We start from the raw sequence: 15,190 nt of genomic DNA, 5'->3' as shown, positions 1-15,190 counted from the left end.
GGTATGGACCGACCACAACCCCCCATTCCCCACCCCCTGCACTGCTCAGGGGGGAGGAGGTAGAAGAGTTGTGAGCTAAGGAGGGAAGTTGAGCAAGGGAGAAAAGGGTGGGGAGAGGCCTTCCATGGGGAAGGAGATAAGGTCTTCCTTATCTCCACCAGCCCCACACTTCTTCCACCCTCCACCTTTGCAATTGCACATGCCTGGTCTGCCCACGTTTCTTTGCCACTGTCACGTTTGTACAAGGCCCACACAGATCTTGAAACACACCAGTGTAAGCTGGCCTCCACCAAACCTGGAGCCCAGCTGGCCTTGGAGACAGGGAGGGGCCGGGTCCCCTCTGCCCAGGGCTGGGCACAGCTTTTCCCTGGGAACCTCCCTGAGGAGCTCTCCTCCTGCGTGTCAGCCTGTGGCCTGGCATGGGCAAGGGCTGCTGGGGCAGGGCTGAAGTAGCTCAGCTGGGAGAGCATTAGACTGAAGATCTAAAGGTCCCTGGTTCAACCCCGGGCTTCAGCGATGATTTGCTCCCTTTCATTTTTGCACAGCCCATCTGCCACCTTCCAGCCTGCCCCAGCCCTGCTTGCTCCTTCACCCCTTGTCAGAGCACTGTTCCTGCCTTGTAGCTGCAGATCTGTGGCGAAGAAGGAGCCTTCCTCCAGCACCAATAGTCCCCAGCCTCCCCCTGGGCAGGACTCTCCATTCAGTGCTCCTCTGGGGTGCTCTCCAGCTGTCCCTCCTTCCCTGCTCCACACGGATTGGGATCTTTCCTCTGCGGGGTCTCTGCAAAGACCCCCTCTCTCTCCTGCTTGTCATTCTCGATGGTGCACAGTCTGCTCCCATCCTCATACACCTCCTCCACCTGGTCCTCAGTTCCCAGTCCTGAGGCCACCATCCCCCCAGTCCCAGGGAGAGGCACTCCCTGGAGCTGAGGCCTCAATGGCATCCTCCTCCCTCCAGAGGTCTGTCACAGCGAGACCTCTGATGTGCCCAGGACGGCTGAGAAAGCCGTGCTGAGGATCAGCCACTGTAGTGCCTGGGCACCAGTTTTATTTAGTCACACGCTGTCTTGAGCAGAGTTTCTTGGCCCCGCTGCAATGATTGACGAAACACCTATGTGCTCCTCTCTGGGCATCTGCAGGGAGATACAGAGCACAGCGGGATCCCTCTGGGGCCCCACATGAACATCGCTCTGCATCAGTTCATGCCTACTGCAAGGGCACAAGTTGGGACACAAATGCCAGCAGTGGCTCCCCTGCGGTCCAGCATGGAAGGTCACCAACTCTCACACCGTGTCTTCACAACAGCCCCAGCTCAACCACTCCATGTTATTTTTACTCTCCAAATTTACCCTCTTCTGCATGTCCTGGCATCCCATACACTTCTGTGTTCTCCATCCCCCCAGCACCAGACCCAGGGCCCACAGCACAAGTGTCTCAGTAGTCCCCAGTTCCCTTACTCAAACCTCCTCACCCACCAGACTGCACTGCCCAGCCCAGCTGCAGCCCCTCACAGCCATCAGTCCCTGCCCAGAAAAAGAAAGAGCTGCTCATGAGCAGCTGGGGTCTGCAAGGGCCCAAGGCAGCAGGAACAGCCCAAGGAGACTGGGGTCCTGGCAGAGCCATCAAAGAGGCAATCCCAGCCCGTGTGCCCCAGCAAGTGGCTCAGCACCCTGTGCCAGGGCAGTGGGGAGCAGAACTGCCTCCTAACCACTGTGGGAGGTGATCCATGGGCCATGATACACCCTGGGGCTGGCCAGGGTGTTCACGGCATGATGGAAAACTTAGGGCTCACTTCTGTGGGGCTACAGCCCAGGGCTCGCCCCGACAGGGCAGCTCTGCCACGGCCTCGGCCGTGTTCGACCAGCGTGGCCCAGGCAGGGCCTAGGGGAAAGAACGGCCAGGGAATGCCGGGATGAGGAGATGGGTGCTCTCGCTGGGGTGCATCACGGGAACTTGCAAAGGACCATTTTGATGGAACCTGTGGCTGGCGGGATGGAAATGCCAGCAGGAATATTCCCCAGGGACCGTGGCCTCTTGCAGCCCCACAGCCTGACCCCAAGACTGCTGTCCCTGAGATGTGTCCCTTCCCCATCGCCATGTCTTTGTGCTCTTCTCCCCCCAGTCAGCCTCAGGGAGACACCTCGACACCTGGGCAGGCAAGCACCAGCTCTGGCTCAAAGCCCCAAAGGCTTTTAATAAGAACAGCGTAAAAACAGGGTCCTAAAAATAGAGGAAATGCCCAGCTGCTTCTGCTGCCTGTGGGAAAAGGGAGACGGTTCCCTGGTGCTCACGGCTCTCCCAGCTGCACAGACCTCTCCTTCCTCCTGGCTGCACCCAGCCCCACGGCAGGGACGGGCTCTGCTTGCCCTGGCATCAGGGACTGTTGTGCACTGAGCTCCGGTGTCACAGCCGTTGTGTCCTCAGGGGCATGTGCCTGAGACCCCTCTTCAGCATCGTCATAGCCTGTGCTCTCTGGGGACAGGGACCAGGCATCTGCCTCAGCTCCAGGGGCCCCGGCACTTCTCTGGGAGCGCAGGTTTGCCCCTGCAAGCAGCAAGGCAGGCCATTGCCCATTTGCCCCCTGGGGTGCCCCTCCTGGCCTCCACATCACCTTCCTCCCTTCTCCTCACCAGTCCTGAGATGTTCCGCTCCCTCTCCCACCTGCAGACCCCCAGGAAAAACTCCTGGGACACGTTCCTTCACCCCAGGTGGTTGGGCGCTCTCTCAGGACAGCACCAATTCATCCAGCACCCAGGAACTGGCAGCGCTATCTTTCCCTCTCACCTCCAGCTGCATCCCTGGGCCCTGCTCCCTCCTCTGGTGCCCTGGGCATCTCCCAGTCTCCCTGCCCAGACACAGGATCCTCCCCAGGGTCAGAAACCTCCCGGGCATCATCATAGCCATCCACTGGGTCACCTCCGGGCAGCACAGGGATGCCTGCAAGGAGAGGGGAGCTGGTGACAATGAGAAGATACACATGCAGAGCAGAGGATGGGAGGATATGCAGGGACACGAGGCTCAGACGGTGGTGTTGGCAGCACCACAGGAGACCCTCGTGTCCTCCCCAACTACAACAGTGACACTCAGTGACACCGCTGTTCTTCACATGCCTGCAGGGAGGAGCCAGCCACTCCTTCCCACACCCTATTACCTGGTGCTGACCCCAGACCATCCTCCTCCTCGCTGTCCCCAGGGTAGGGCTGCAGATTGGTCAGGAACCCCTCTGAATAGGAGCCTGGAGAGAGGTGCAGCAGGTGCTATAGGAGTGCACTCTGCTGACCCAGACTGTGGTCAGTGCTTCTGGGGACAGGGGACCCACAGAGCCAGGGCTGAGTGAGGAGGAGGGCTCAGGACTCACCCTGCCGCCCTGGGACAAACCCCATCTCAAAGGGACTCCCAGAGCTACCCCAGGACAGCACCTTCCCTCAGCCCTCAGGTGTCACCCAGGGTGTGCAGGCAGGCAGAGAGGGGCTGTCCCCCACTTGGATGGGAGGAACTGGTGGGGAGGAAGCTCCTCTCTTGGGCCCAGGACCTGGCTGCTCTCCCCACAGACCCCACAGCCCCAGTGCTGCAGGGACCATTGGCCATGGGACTGCAGGGGGTCAGCCCTGAGTGGCGGGGCAAGGGGAGAGAGCCTGGCAGATGTGCCCCCTGGGAGAGACCCACACCCACCTGAGCGACTGAACCTCGCCTGCTTCTCCCACGCCGGGCTGTAACCGATCTCCTCATACACGGCCTCAGGGAAGGGCTCCCAAGCTCTCCTGGAGCCTGCGGACAGTGGCAGGGCTGGCCCAGGGACAGGCAGAGAGGGGACAGGATCCCGCTCTGCCCCCCCAGCTTTGGTCCCCTGGGCCAGCAAAAGGCTATTGCCGCAGCACAGCCCCGCTGCACCGTCTGGTTGCCGCTACCACCTCCTCAGTGAGGGCAACATCCCCATGGAGATGGTCTGGAGCAGTGACACCCTTGCACTGTCCCCTCAGAGACAGCCCTTGTGCCCCTCTGGCCCCTGGGTCAGGTCCCTGGTGCTGAGCTTGGAGCAGCTCCCACCTTTCCTCTCCCCCTCTCTGCCCATGGATCCGTAGCAACGGCCCCTGCCCTGCCGGGAGAAGGTCAGGGTTGGACAGAGGAGCAGCCTGGGGGGCCTGAAACCATGGGCCTTGCCCCTGCTCTCCCACACTCCTCCTGGCATCTCCCCTGCCCCAGAGCCCCCTCCAGAGCTGCCCACAGTGCTTGCAGCGTGACGTCCTCATCTGTCTCCTCCCTACTCCCTTCTGCCCCAGCCCAGCTCTGCCATTTCTGTCCTCGCCCTATCCCTAACTCCCCCCGTGTCTGGACTCTCTACCCCTTGCTGCTGGTGGCCCACGGTCAGGCAGTCAAAGGGGCGGTACTTGGGAATGAAGGCAGAGCACACCCTTGTCCTCCCGGCTCTGCCTGTGCCACTCACTGGCACCTCACAGCATCCCTGGCCTTGCCAGGAGGCTTCTTACCCCGGTGCCGCAGGGGAAGGACCCACCTCTGCGCCCAGCCCTGGCGCTTCGCAGTTGCCCAGCCAGGAGGGCCAGGAGCAGGCAGAGAAGGGCCCCCAGGACGATGCAGATGATGATGGGCAATGAGACTCTCCCACTGCTGGTTGGACGGCCCCGCGTGGGATCTGCACGGGCAGGAACACAGAACGGGCAGCACCAGGCCTGGGAGAGGTGTGGGGCCAGCACACACTGGTCCTGACCCCCACTGAAAAGGTGGTGAGGGACCCCAGGGTGTGAGTGATGGGGAAGCTCCCACCCCACTGGGTAAATGACAGCCCTCCCCAAACCCCACACCACTGCCCCGGTACTTCTTTTGGGGGAGTTTCACACCCCAGCAAGGAGCCCCTTCCCTCTGGCTGTGGGTCACAGCCTGGCCCCATGAAGACCCAGTGCTGGTGGGGAGGATAGGTTACCTGCTCGAGGGGTTGGTGCTGCTGTCCTGGGTGCAGCTGCAGAGGAGAAGAAGAGCTGGGCTGAGAGGGTGGGTGTGAGGGTACCACCAAGCATCCTCTCTGAAACACTCTGTGTGTGTGCGCACTCGCACACATCTATGACTGACACATAGCACCCAAATCGCCCCTCCTGTGGGGCTGGTCAGGGTGGCTGGGACAGAGCCCAGGGCCCTGCTCTGGGTATTGGGCAGGATGACGCAGGCAGCCTGGCCGATGCCCCTGGGGGCTGCAGGGCCCTGCGGGCAGAAGCTGGACAACATCCAGCCCCACAGAGGCTGCTGCCCACTTGGCACCAGGCTCCCATGCTGTGCAGGGATGGCCTGGCTCTCGGGAGCTCTGGGGCTGTGATGGGACCCAGTGGGGAAAACATCTTCCCCAGCTCCTTGCCAATACCCCAGCAAGGGGTCCCAGACCTGCCGCTCACCTGAGCAGTTCACGGCAGCGTCCTCCTTGTGCCGGCAGGCACCGCTGTCCCCAGGCCGGGCCCAGCAGTCCTGCAGAGACGGCTCTGTCCCCCGGCACTCCACCTGCTCCAGCCAGATGGGGCCCGTCCCCATCCCAAACGCAGCCTCATGCAGGGCAGACACCGCGGGGCCACAGCCCAGCTGCCTGCACGCCACCTCAGCATCCCGCATGTCCCAGGAGTCGTCGCACACCGTCCCCCAAGAGCCACGGTGCCAGACCTCCACTCTGCCCGAGCACTCGTCCTCACCTCCCACGGCACGAATCTTCTCCCTGTCTGGAGAAGGCAAAGACCTCCCACAGCACCGGGACAGCAGGCAGAGCCCTGCCGGGTGAGAGGGGCATGCGGAGGAGCAGCTACCTGTGCAGCTTGTAGAGTCTGGGCACGCAGTCCCCAGGGATGGGGGTGTTTCTGGCCGTCTCCCTGCAGAAGGCAATGCTGCCGTGAAGGGGCTGCTGAAGGGGGGGTCATGCAGCAGAGAGCAGGGCTGAGCTCTGCTCGTGCCACCTCACTCATGGCAGCAGCTGAACCCCGGTCATTTGGGGGACATGCATGGCAATGTGGGGGACCCGGACTGCTCAGCCCCAAAAGGGACCCTGCTTCACAGAGCAGCAGGAGGATGTCCATGGAGGGGACAGTCCTCGGAGCCGTGGCTGGTCTCTTCTGAGACCTTGCCTGGAGACACCTCTGCCTCCCCTGGGCGCTGCTGTGAGCCCAGCTGGCAACTGCTGGTGAAGGTGTGGGGCTCTGAGACCTGAAATCCCAATTTTGCTACCAGCAGCAGCAGAGTCTGGCACATAAAGAAAAAGTTCCTATGGGCTGTCTCTACATTTGACCCTGCCTAGGAAGGAGCAGGAGTTGGGGAGTAGCTCTGGTAGCTTGGTGCCCAGGTAGCTCAGAATTACCATTGCAGGTGATGTGGGTCTCATCTTGCAGGTCATCGCATGACTGAGGATCCCAGGGAGCCGAAGGACACTGCCAGAAGGAGCTGTTTCTCTCCCCACACTGCACGTGATCTAGCCAGGTGGGGCCAGACGTCCTGCCGTAGGGCCGTTGTGTTTCTAGGGACCCTTCATCCCCGCAGCCCAGCTCCTTGCATGCCAGCAACACCGTTTTGCGAGTCATGGAGTTGGAGCAAATGCTGCCCCACGTCCCGTTATAGAAAACCTGCAGGCGCCCAGAGCAGTTGTTGCTGTTCTCCAGCCTCAGGGCCACGAACTCTGGGAGGAAGGGCCCCAAAGGGGAACAGGCTGGTCTGGGGCTGTGGGAGCAGGGATGCCCCTAACAGCCCCAGACCCTCAGCCAGGCAAAGGCATGGCCAGCAAGTCCCCCTTGCACCCATTGGCAGAGAGAAGTCCCCGACGGACAGAAAACCCTGCCCTCTCTGCTTACCCTTGGGGACAGCCGAGCTCCCCAGTGGGACTGAGGGGATGCGTGCGTGGGTGTCTGCGGGATGGGCTTGGGCAGGGGCTCAGAGGCAGCCAAGGACAGCCCCCGCCATTGCCAGCTCTCCCCTCGTCTCGGTCTCCCCGGGCAATGGGCTCCCACCACAGCTCCCGGCACAGACCTGAGCAGATGACTCCTGCGTCCTCTTTGTGCCCGCAGTCGTGCTGCCCCCACGACCCTGCTGGGCAGTCCCAGAGAGAATCTTCGGCCCCGGAGCAGTTCACGCCATCCAGCCAGATCTGACCAGAGCCTTCCCCGAACCGAGCGGAGCCAACCGCCTGCACTGCCCCGCCACAGCCCAGCTGGTGGCAAATGACGGTGGCATCCGACAGGTCCCAGCCATCATCGCAGATGGTTCCCCAGCTGCCCTGGTAGTAGACCTCCACTCTCCCAGCACAGCGCCCGGGCCCATTCACCAGGCGGACCTGCCGGCTCCCTGCAGTGGGAAGAAACCCCAGCTGCTGTCAGGGGCCAGTGCCCACCCAGCCCAGAGCCTGGGGGGCCTCTGCAGTGTCACTCACCCCAGCAAACGACCCCCACGTCCTCTGCAGTCCCTGCCACTGGTGCACTCTCGGGCAGGGAGGTGTTGCAGAGGGTCAGGTTGGCCTCGTGCCCTGCGCACCGGACCCCTCGCAGCCCCACGGGACCCGACCCTCTCTGGGGCTTTGGGGGGTTGTAGGCTTTCTCTGCCTCTCCGCACCCTAGCTGCCGGCACACCACGCTGGCCTCCTGCACGTCCCACTGGTCATCCAGGACTCTGCCCCACGTCCCACGCTGGAGGATCTCCACTCGCCCGTCGCACCGGCTCCCTCCACCAACCAGCCGCAGGGACGTGGAGTCAGCTGGGCCTGGGGAGAGCAGCCATGCCCCAACCCTCAGCAGCACCAGAGAACCCAGAAACCTGCAGTGCCTCTCAAAGTCCTGGGACCCTCACGGTGTCCTGAAGCTCACCCGCCTGGCCCCAGCCCTCTGCAGTGAGCTTCAGGAGCAGGTTTCCACAGCATTTGTTTCCCAGTCCCTGAGCAAGACACTGTCTTTGCTTTTGCTGGGGTAGGGCCACTTCAACACGTCCCTGCCTAGGCAGGTGGGGCAGCTCCCACAGGAGGGAGAAGCAACGAGTGGAGTTACCCAGGGACAGGCAACGCCAGGAAAAGCCTTGCAGAACCTCAGTGCTGACACCGACACCGTTGAGACACGGTGCACGGCACACACGTCTCTGCCCCTCTGCATCCCTGGGGATCATGGACTGGGAGCCTGTGTCCCTGGCAGGGAGCAGAGCGAGGGGGGCCTTTCCGATCAAACAGGACAAGTCTGGGACTTGCGCTGACTAGAAGCAAGGGCCCAACCCTGCTCTGCAGCTCATATCCCAGCTCTGCTGCTGCTGCTGCCGCCAGGGGCACCCGAGCAGCCCCTGCGGGTGTGGGATTGGGCTCTGAGAAGGACTCTGTGGGGCTAGGACAGGGCTGTCTGCAGCCAGAGGGATGGAGCAGAGCCCCACAGCTCTGTCCTGCAGCATGAGAGCAGATGAGCCCAGGCCTGGCAGTGGCCCTGGGGCATGAGCTGCTGCCCCAGGGACCAGAGACACCTCTCCCAGTTCAGCACTCAGCTCTCCCACATCAGAGCAGCAAGTCTGAGCAGACAAAGCTCTCCAGACCACTGCTGGTGAAGCCAGGGTTTCTCCAGGGAGAAATTCACACTCATGCTGCCATGGGGTCCCCTGCTTTGGGTGGCCACGTCACACCCAAGGGGCAAATGGAGTTAACGCAGCATTTTCCCTGAGCAGCGCTCACCTGAGCAAATGACAGCAGCATCGCTCTCGTGGGAGCACAAGGCCCCCAGAGCAGTCACTGGGCACTGCCCCAGGTGGCCTTCAGTCCCGTCACAGTGAAATGAGTCTCTCCAGAAGGGGTGGGTGGCTCTCCCAAAATGACCTGGCCTGGGAATGGACTCGGCAAACCCGCAGTCAAGGTGACGACAGAGAACGTGGGCGTCCAAGAGATCCCAGTGGGAGGCACAGAGGGTGCCCCAGGTCCCCAGCACCTGGACCTCCACCCTCCCCTCACACGCCATGCTGCCGTTCACCAGCCTGAACCCTGTGAACTCTGGGAACAGAGAAGGGTGAGAAAGGACAGACTTGTGCTTTTGTTCCCTCGGGAGGTAGAGGAGAGGCCAAATGGATGCCTTTCCTTTCTCCTCCTTCTGCACAATTTTAGGGCTGCAGACAAACATTCAAGGTCAGGTCTAATGGGGCTCCGAGCAATCTGATCTAGGTGAAGATGTCCCTCCTCATTCCAGGGGCGGCTGGACTAGATGACCTTTAAAGGTCCCTTCAAACCCAAACCACTCCATAATTTTATGATCACCCCTTCTGTCCTCCCCTCCAGCACAAGTCCTTGCCCTGCTCTCCCGTCCTCAGCACACCCCCGGTGTTGAACCCCCCACCCTGAGTCCTTACGTGTGCAGGTGACACCGACATCCTTTGCGTGGGAGCAGGGCTCGCCCCTTGGGGATCCCCTGGGGCAGGAAGCAAGAAGGGATTCATTCCCCACACACTGCAGCTCTCTGTCCCAGATGGGACCATCCCCTTCTCCAAAGTGAGCTGCCCCAGCGACAGACAGGGCTGTGCCGCACTGCAGCTCCCTGCAGACCACGGTGGCAGCTTTGGGACCAAAGTCTGAGTCACAGACGGTTTTCCACTGGTCCCCATCACGGATCTCCACTCGTCCTGAACAGGGGCTGTTGTCTCCAACCAGCTGGACAAATCCTGTAGCAACCAAAGACCCCCGTGAGTTCCCAGAGCCCTCTGGCAGTTAGTTACCTGACCACAGGCCACCTAATCTCTAAGGTGGCTCCAGGCAAAGAGCCCTGCAACCATCCCAGCAGTTCCCACTGGGTGCTGATGGCACAAACACACCAGAGCCCTCCTGCTGCTCCTCAGGCATTAGCACGGCTCTCGGGGGCTGCCTCCTCTCCCAAACCCCCAGCCGCAGGAACTGCTCGTAGAAACTGGTGCCATCCTGCAGACCCTGGTCTGCCTGGCACTGGCCCCAGGCACTGCAGCACCCAGAGCACTGGAGCCCAAGGAGGCGGGCCGAGCCACTGTTGGGTGCTGCAGCCTGCTCTGCCCCACCAAGCTCGCAGCCAGGCTCAGGAACCCCTTGGAGCCACTGGAAATGCACCCCGTTCCCAGGTGGTTCTCGGGCCATTGGGGCACTGCTATTAGAGGGGACAGGGTACAGATGCGGTGCAGGTGTACCTGCTGTCGCTGTCTTCACCAGCCCCTGGCTCCAGCTCCTGACTGGGGAGGGGGTCCTCAGCCAGGGCCAGAGTACGCTGCCAGCTGTGCACATCCCCGGCCAACAGCTGGGTAGAGGGCAGGAGAGCGGGCAAAGGAGCAGCCCTGGGCTGAAACAAGCTCCCAGTGCAAGGACGGGCACCAAGGAGAACCAGAAAGTGCTGGCAAATCCCCAGGGCAGCCAGGGGCTGGGGTAGGCAGGAGAGGCTGGGCAGCAGGTCAGCACTGCCTGCACAGGGTTGTTTCCCTGTGGGCTGCCTCTCATGGGGTGAGCCTGGAAGAGGAATGAAGTGGCCACGGGCCACCCTGTTCTTCTGCCCAAGCCCAGTGCTCCTCCCCTCTAAGCAGCCCCTCTGCTTTGGGGGACTCATGTCTGCCAGGGGACACAACCCAAAAGTCCCTGGCCATGTTGGGCCCTTCCTCAGGACTGTGGGTGGCCATGTGAGCTGCTCTCACTGCCTCTGCCATGGTGAGACCTGGTCCTCGGTGCTGCCAGACAGGTCCTGGCTGAATGGGAGGAGAAAGATGGGAACCAAAGGAGACTGCGGAGCAGGGCGCGGCATTCATCTTTCAGCCAGAGGCTCCGATGGAGGGTGGGCTGAGCCATGTCCCAGGCCAGGCAGTGGCAAGTTCTCCTGGGGCTTTCCTCAGGGACCAGGGAAACCAGCAATGACAGTCACAGCTCGGCAGTGTGCCTGGCCACACCGGGAGCTGCTCCAGTACCCTTCCGTTGTTCCCTGAGGGTGCAGTCTGGTCCCTTCCCCCATCCTGGCCACAAAGGTAGGGAATAGGCTGGCCCTTACCTGAACACGTCACTCCAGCATCCCAACTGTGATGACAGTACACTTGAGTCCCTTCTGTGTTTGTGCACTCAGACAGGGCAGACTCGGTGCCATCACACTCTACACCAACCATCCAAATGGGGCCAGATCCTGGCCCAAAGCGTGCTTCCTGATGAGCTTCAAGAGCCGATCCACAGCCCAGCTGCTTACAAACCACTGCAGCATCACTCATTTCCCAGAAGTAACCACCACACACGGTCCCCCACTGGCCCTGTTGTTTCACCTCCACTCTTCCAGCACAGCGCCAGCTGCCACCCTCCAGCCTCACCTCCGCAGCTCCTTCGAACACCAACATGGGACCAGTCAGAAGAGCACTGAGCCCCAGACTGCAGGTCTGGGAGCCCCCCTTCCCACGCGGAGTCACAGGCACCGGCATGGGACCCCTCCCCCTTCCACTCTGTCCCCAGGCCACTGTGGGAGCCCCTCCTCTCCCCACGGGCTGTGCAGGCTGGGAGAGCCCAACGCCAGCCCTGCTGGGCCATTCACGATCTCACAGCCCTTGGCACCTCCTTCCACTCCAACAGCCCCATGCCCACCTCCACACTGTGCCCTCAGGCCCTGCCCAGGGCACCATCTCCTCCCCAGCCCAGCACACCCTGCACAGCCCCGTGCCCCCAGGCCCACAGCTTCCCCTGCCCACCACCTGCCCTGGCACCACCCAAACCCACACCACACCCCGAGCTTTCCATGTCCTCAGGGAGCACCGAGACAACCCCAAGGATAACCCCAACGCATGTCCCCTCCTCGCCCTTGACATCAGCCCAGCCCCCGTGCTTGGCCAGGGCCCCTAGGAAGGAAACTTCTCTGCCACCTGTGGGTGCAGACAGCCCCGTCCCCTTCTCTCTGTGGGGCACAAACTGCCTTCCTGGGGTCGGGGCTCCCCTGGAGCCTGGAGGCAGCGAGCAGCACACAAACCCTCCAGGGCACCCTAGAGATTGGCTGTGCCCTGGGGATCACTGAGTGCTGCCATCACCAGCTGGGACACCGCCAGCCTCAAGGGTACAGCACCGGGGAGCAAGGGGTGCCAAAAGGGTAACCCAGGATGGGGTGTCTATAAATGCAGCCAGGCACGGGCTGCCATAAACACAGACAGGCCCAGGGAAAGGCAGAAGGTCCATGGGCTTGAACACCTTCTGACCCTTGTCTCAGGGGAGCCTGGAAAGGAACCGCGTCCCCAGAGGGATCCCCATGATCCCACTGGCCCCAGGAAGTGGGATGAGGGAACCAGCACTTACCCCTGCACATCTGCACCCAGAGGAGAAGCCACAGCACCTGAGGGAACACCAGTCCCTCTCTCCCCATCCTGAGAGTCCTGCCCTGCTGGCACAGCCCTGCTCCACCCCACTCCCTGTCACGGCTCCCGGGGACTCACGGGGACAACAGCGATGGGAGGGTTATATATCTCTGCAGATGCCGACCCAGCTACAGGAGGAGCCAATCGAAGCAGCAGCACCTTTTTAGACATTATCGGGAGCCATCTCTGCTCCGACACAGCCCAGCCCTCCAATGAACTTCTCCAGCGCCATTCATGACCATATATGAGAGATGGCTCCGCTAGAGGTGTCACGTCACTGTGGTGGGGGGCCGTCACAAGACAGGGCCAGTTGTGGGGGGGGAACAGGTTTTTTACCCCCTGAACCGTGCCGTGTGGACAAGGAGAAGTGAGCATCTCCTATACTGGGCACATCCAAGTGCCCCAGGTGCGAGTGTCTAGCCACCCCTGTGCCATGGGAATCACAGGGCTGAGACTGCAGCGGGGGCTGTGTCAGGAAGGGAAGGAAACAGCCCCTGCCCCTGCTTCAGACCCCCCTCTGCTGGGAGCAGCAGCTGGGAAAGGTGCTTGGCCAGGGGAAGAGCTCCATTCCACGAGTGCCGGCTCATTCGTCCCTCCCTGGAGAGCCCCATGGACGGTCCCTTCCAATGAGCTGGAGCTGGGACACGTCTCTGTCCCAGCGGCAGACATGCAGCCCAGAGGCTCAGTCATATCCCTGACCCTTGGCATGTTACCGAGGGGCCGTTATTCCCCGCGGGTGGCTCGGGACCTGCAGCCTGCAGGTGCACAAACCACAGCCCACGTGACCTCGCAGCGCTCCCCGCGCTCCGGAGGAAGTCTGTGGTTTCCTCCTGGCGCCGTGCCCAGGCACATCCCTGCGGTGCCCCCGAGCCACCCCTACCCCGACTGCTCCAGCCAGGGCTGCAGGGGCTGCTCCTTCAGCCTCGCAAAGACGGGCCTGGGCGGATCCCATCCCCTCTGATGCCCTTGTGACAGCACACGGCCGATCTGCACCGAGCCCCGCAGCCATGGGGTGCCATCGGTGAGGTGAACACTGCCATCCTCCCACGGCCACCGCTATGTGCTCATGATTTATACTGACGGTGATATACTGAATATATTAAATATATACTGAATTATATATATAAATATATACTGAATATAAATATAAATATAAATATATATATTATATAAATATATACTGAATATAATATAAATATATAAATATAAATAAATATAAATATATACTGAATAGTATATCAAATATAATTAAATAATATAATAAATATATTATATAAATATAAATTGATATAAATATAAATATAAATATATACTTATATAAATATATACTGAATATATTAAATATATACTGAATATATTAAATATGGTAGCGCAAACATGTGGAACTTCAATCAAACCCGGGTTGCAAGAACCCGGGGGCATAATTCTACTAGACCCAGGGGATGGCCCACTCCAGTAGGACTAGGATGGTATTGGATTTGTGGACAGACAGGATATAAAGTGCTGCCTCTAGGCTGGACTGGCCAATGTGCCGTAGGAACCATAGTCCCTAATACCATTGTGGTTAAAAATTTGACTGACAATGATTCAAAAAAATTTTTACGGACTTATATGAAACCAGTAATAAGGCAAAAACGCACCAGCAATCCCCTAGTGGAAAGACCAACTAGATTTCATAGTTTTGTACGATGGCTCATTCCATCATTGGGAGTTAGTGAGTTAGAGAAAGCTCTGCTAAATCTTTCTGCCACTATGGAAATTATTAATAATGCCACAATCGATGCTATAAAGACCCTCCAGGAAGAAACCACTTCCCTAGGAAAAATGGTGCTCCAGAATCGACTAGGTCTAGATATGCTCTTCGCTCAACAAGGGGGCCTGTGTACTGTAATTAATGAACGCTGCTGCACCTATGTTAACCAAAAAAGACGAATAGAAACAGATCTCTCTCAAATTTGGAAACAAACCCAGCTTTTACATTTAATGTCACAAGATGACACTTCATGGGAATTCACTGAGATATGGGAAAAATTAACCTCCTGGTTGCCAAATTTGGCATGGTTGAAGCAATTGTTTGTCACTATAATAATCATTATTCTCTCGTCTGTGGTCCTTTGCATAATGGTTCGGTGTGGCTTCTTGTGCTGTAAGAGTACAGGAGACTCTTACAGTGAATGGAAAAAGAATCAGTTACGACGAAAACTCGAGACCAACAAATACTTTGAGAGGATGCTAGATAGGGAAACAATGTATTAGAAGTACTAGGATTAGATATAGTAAAAGAATTTACTATTTTCTAGAAAAGGGGGGACTGAGACAAGGGAGTCAAAAGAATCTCAGTAGACATAATAAGGGGGGATGAAGGATGATGTTTAGCGCTTCCATTGTTGAAATTAGCTGAGGCAAAGACAGTCTTTGATAAGAAGAGCTAGTCCCAAGGACCAGCCAATGAGGTAAAGACAGCTCCTGATAAGAAGCAGGAGCAGGCCCCAAGAGCCAGCTAAGACTGGTCTTGCGGCTCGGGTGAATACCAAGAAATCACTGAGCCTGCGCAAGAAAAAAGGTTACTAGCGGTGACGAAGAGGAGTCATCTATCTTCATCTCTGCGACCACCAGACGACCACCATAAAGAGGCACTGCGCAAGCGCAGTTGAGAGGAGACTATGGAAATGACCTCTCGGAGCTAATTTTAATATGGAGCGGGGATAGGTCATGCATATGTATAGGTGTATTGTGAATATGTAACACTTGACTGTATAAACTTGAGACAAACTGCCGAGTGCGGCGCGCACGACTTTGGTGGGACTACCCCCCGTGCGGCCCAGCGCTGAATAAACATACCTACTTTACAATCTCACTGATTGTGGAGTCTG

General features: G+C 59.2%; 1 protein-coding gene across 1 annotated transcript; it reads right to left on the bottom strand.

Annotated features, from left to right (window-relative positions):
• Positions 1–3,210: 3,210 nt before the first annotated feature.
• On the bottom strand, positions 3,211–10,092 carry LOC128138345 (antigen WC1.1-like). The gene is made up of 11 exons (XM_052779641.1): positions 9,801–10,092; positions 9,342–9,650; positions 8,677–8,988; positions 7,408–7,734; positions 7,008–7,322; positions 6,346–6,660; positions 5,801–5,863; positions 5,391–5,716; positions 4,513–4,687; positions 3,672–3,767; positions 3,211–3,299 (listed from the first exon to the last, which is right to left on the bottom strand). Exons 1-11 carry the CDS (start codon positions 10,090–10,092, stop codon positions 3,211–3,213), a joined length of 2,619 nt encoding a protein of 872 aa, XP_052635601.1.
• Positions 10,093–15,190: the final 5,098 nt, after the last annotated feature.

Source organism: Harpia harpyja, unplaced genomic scaffold, assembly GCF_026419915.1.
Source record: "Harpia harpyja isolate bHarHar1 unplaced genomic scaffold, bHarHar1 primary haplotype scaffold_39, whole genome shotgun sequence".
NCBI lineage: Eukaryota > Metazoa > Chordata > Aves > Accipitriformes > Accipitridae > Harpia > Harpia harpyja.
This window is presented reverse-complemented; position numbering and strand designations above follow the sequence as displayed.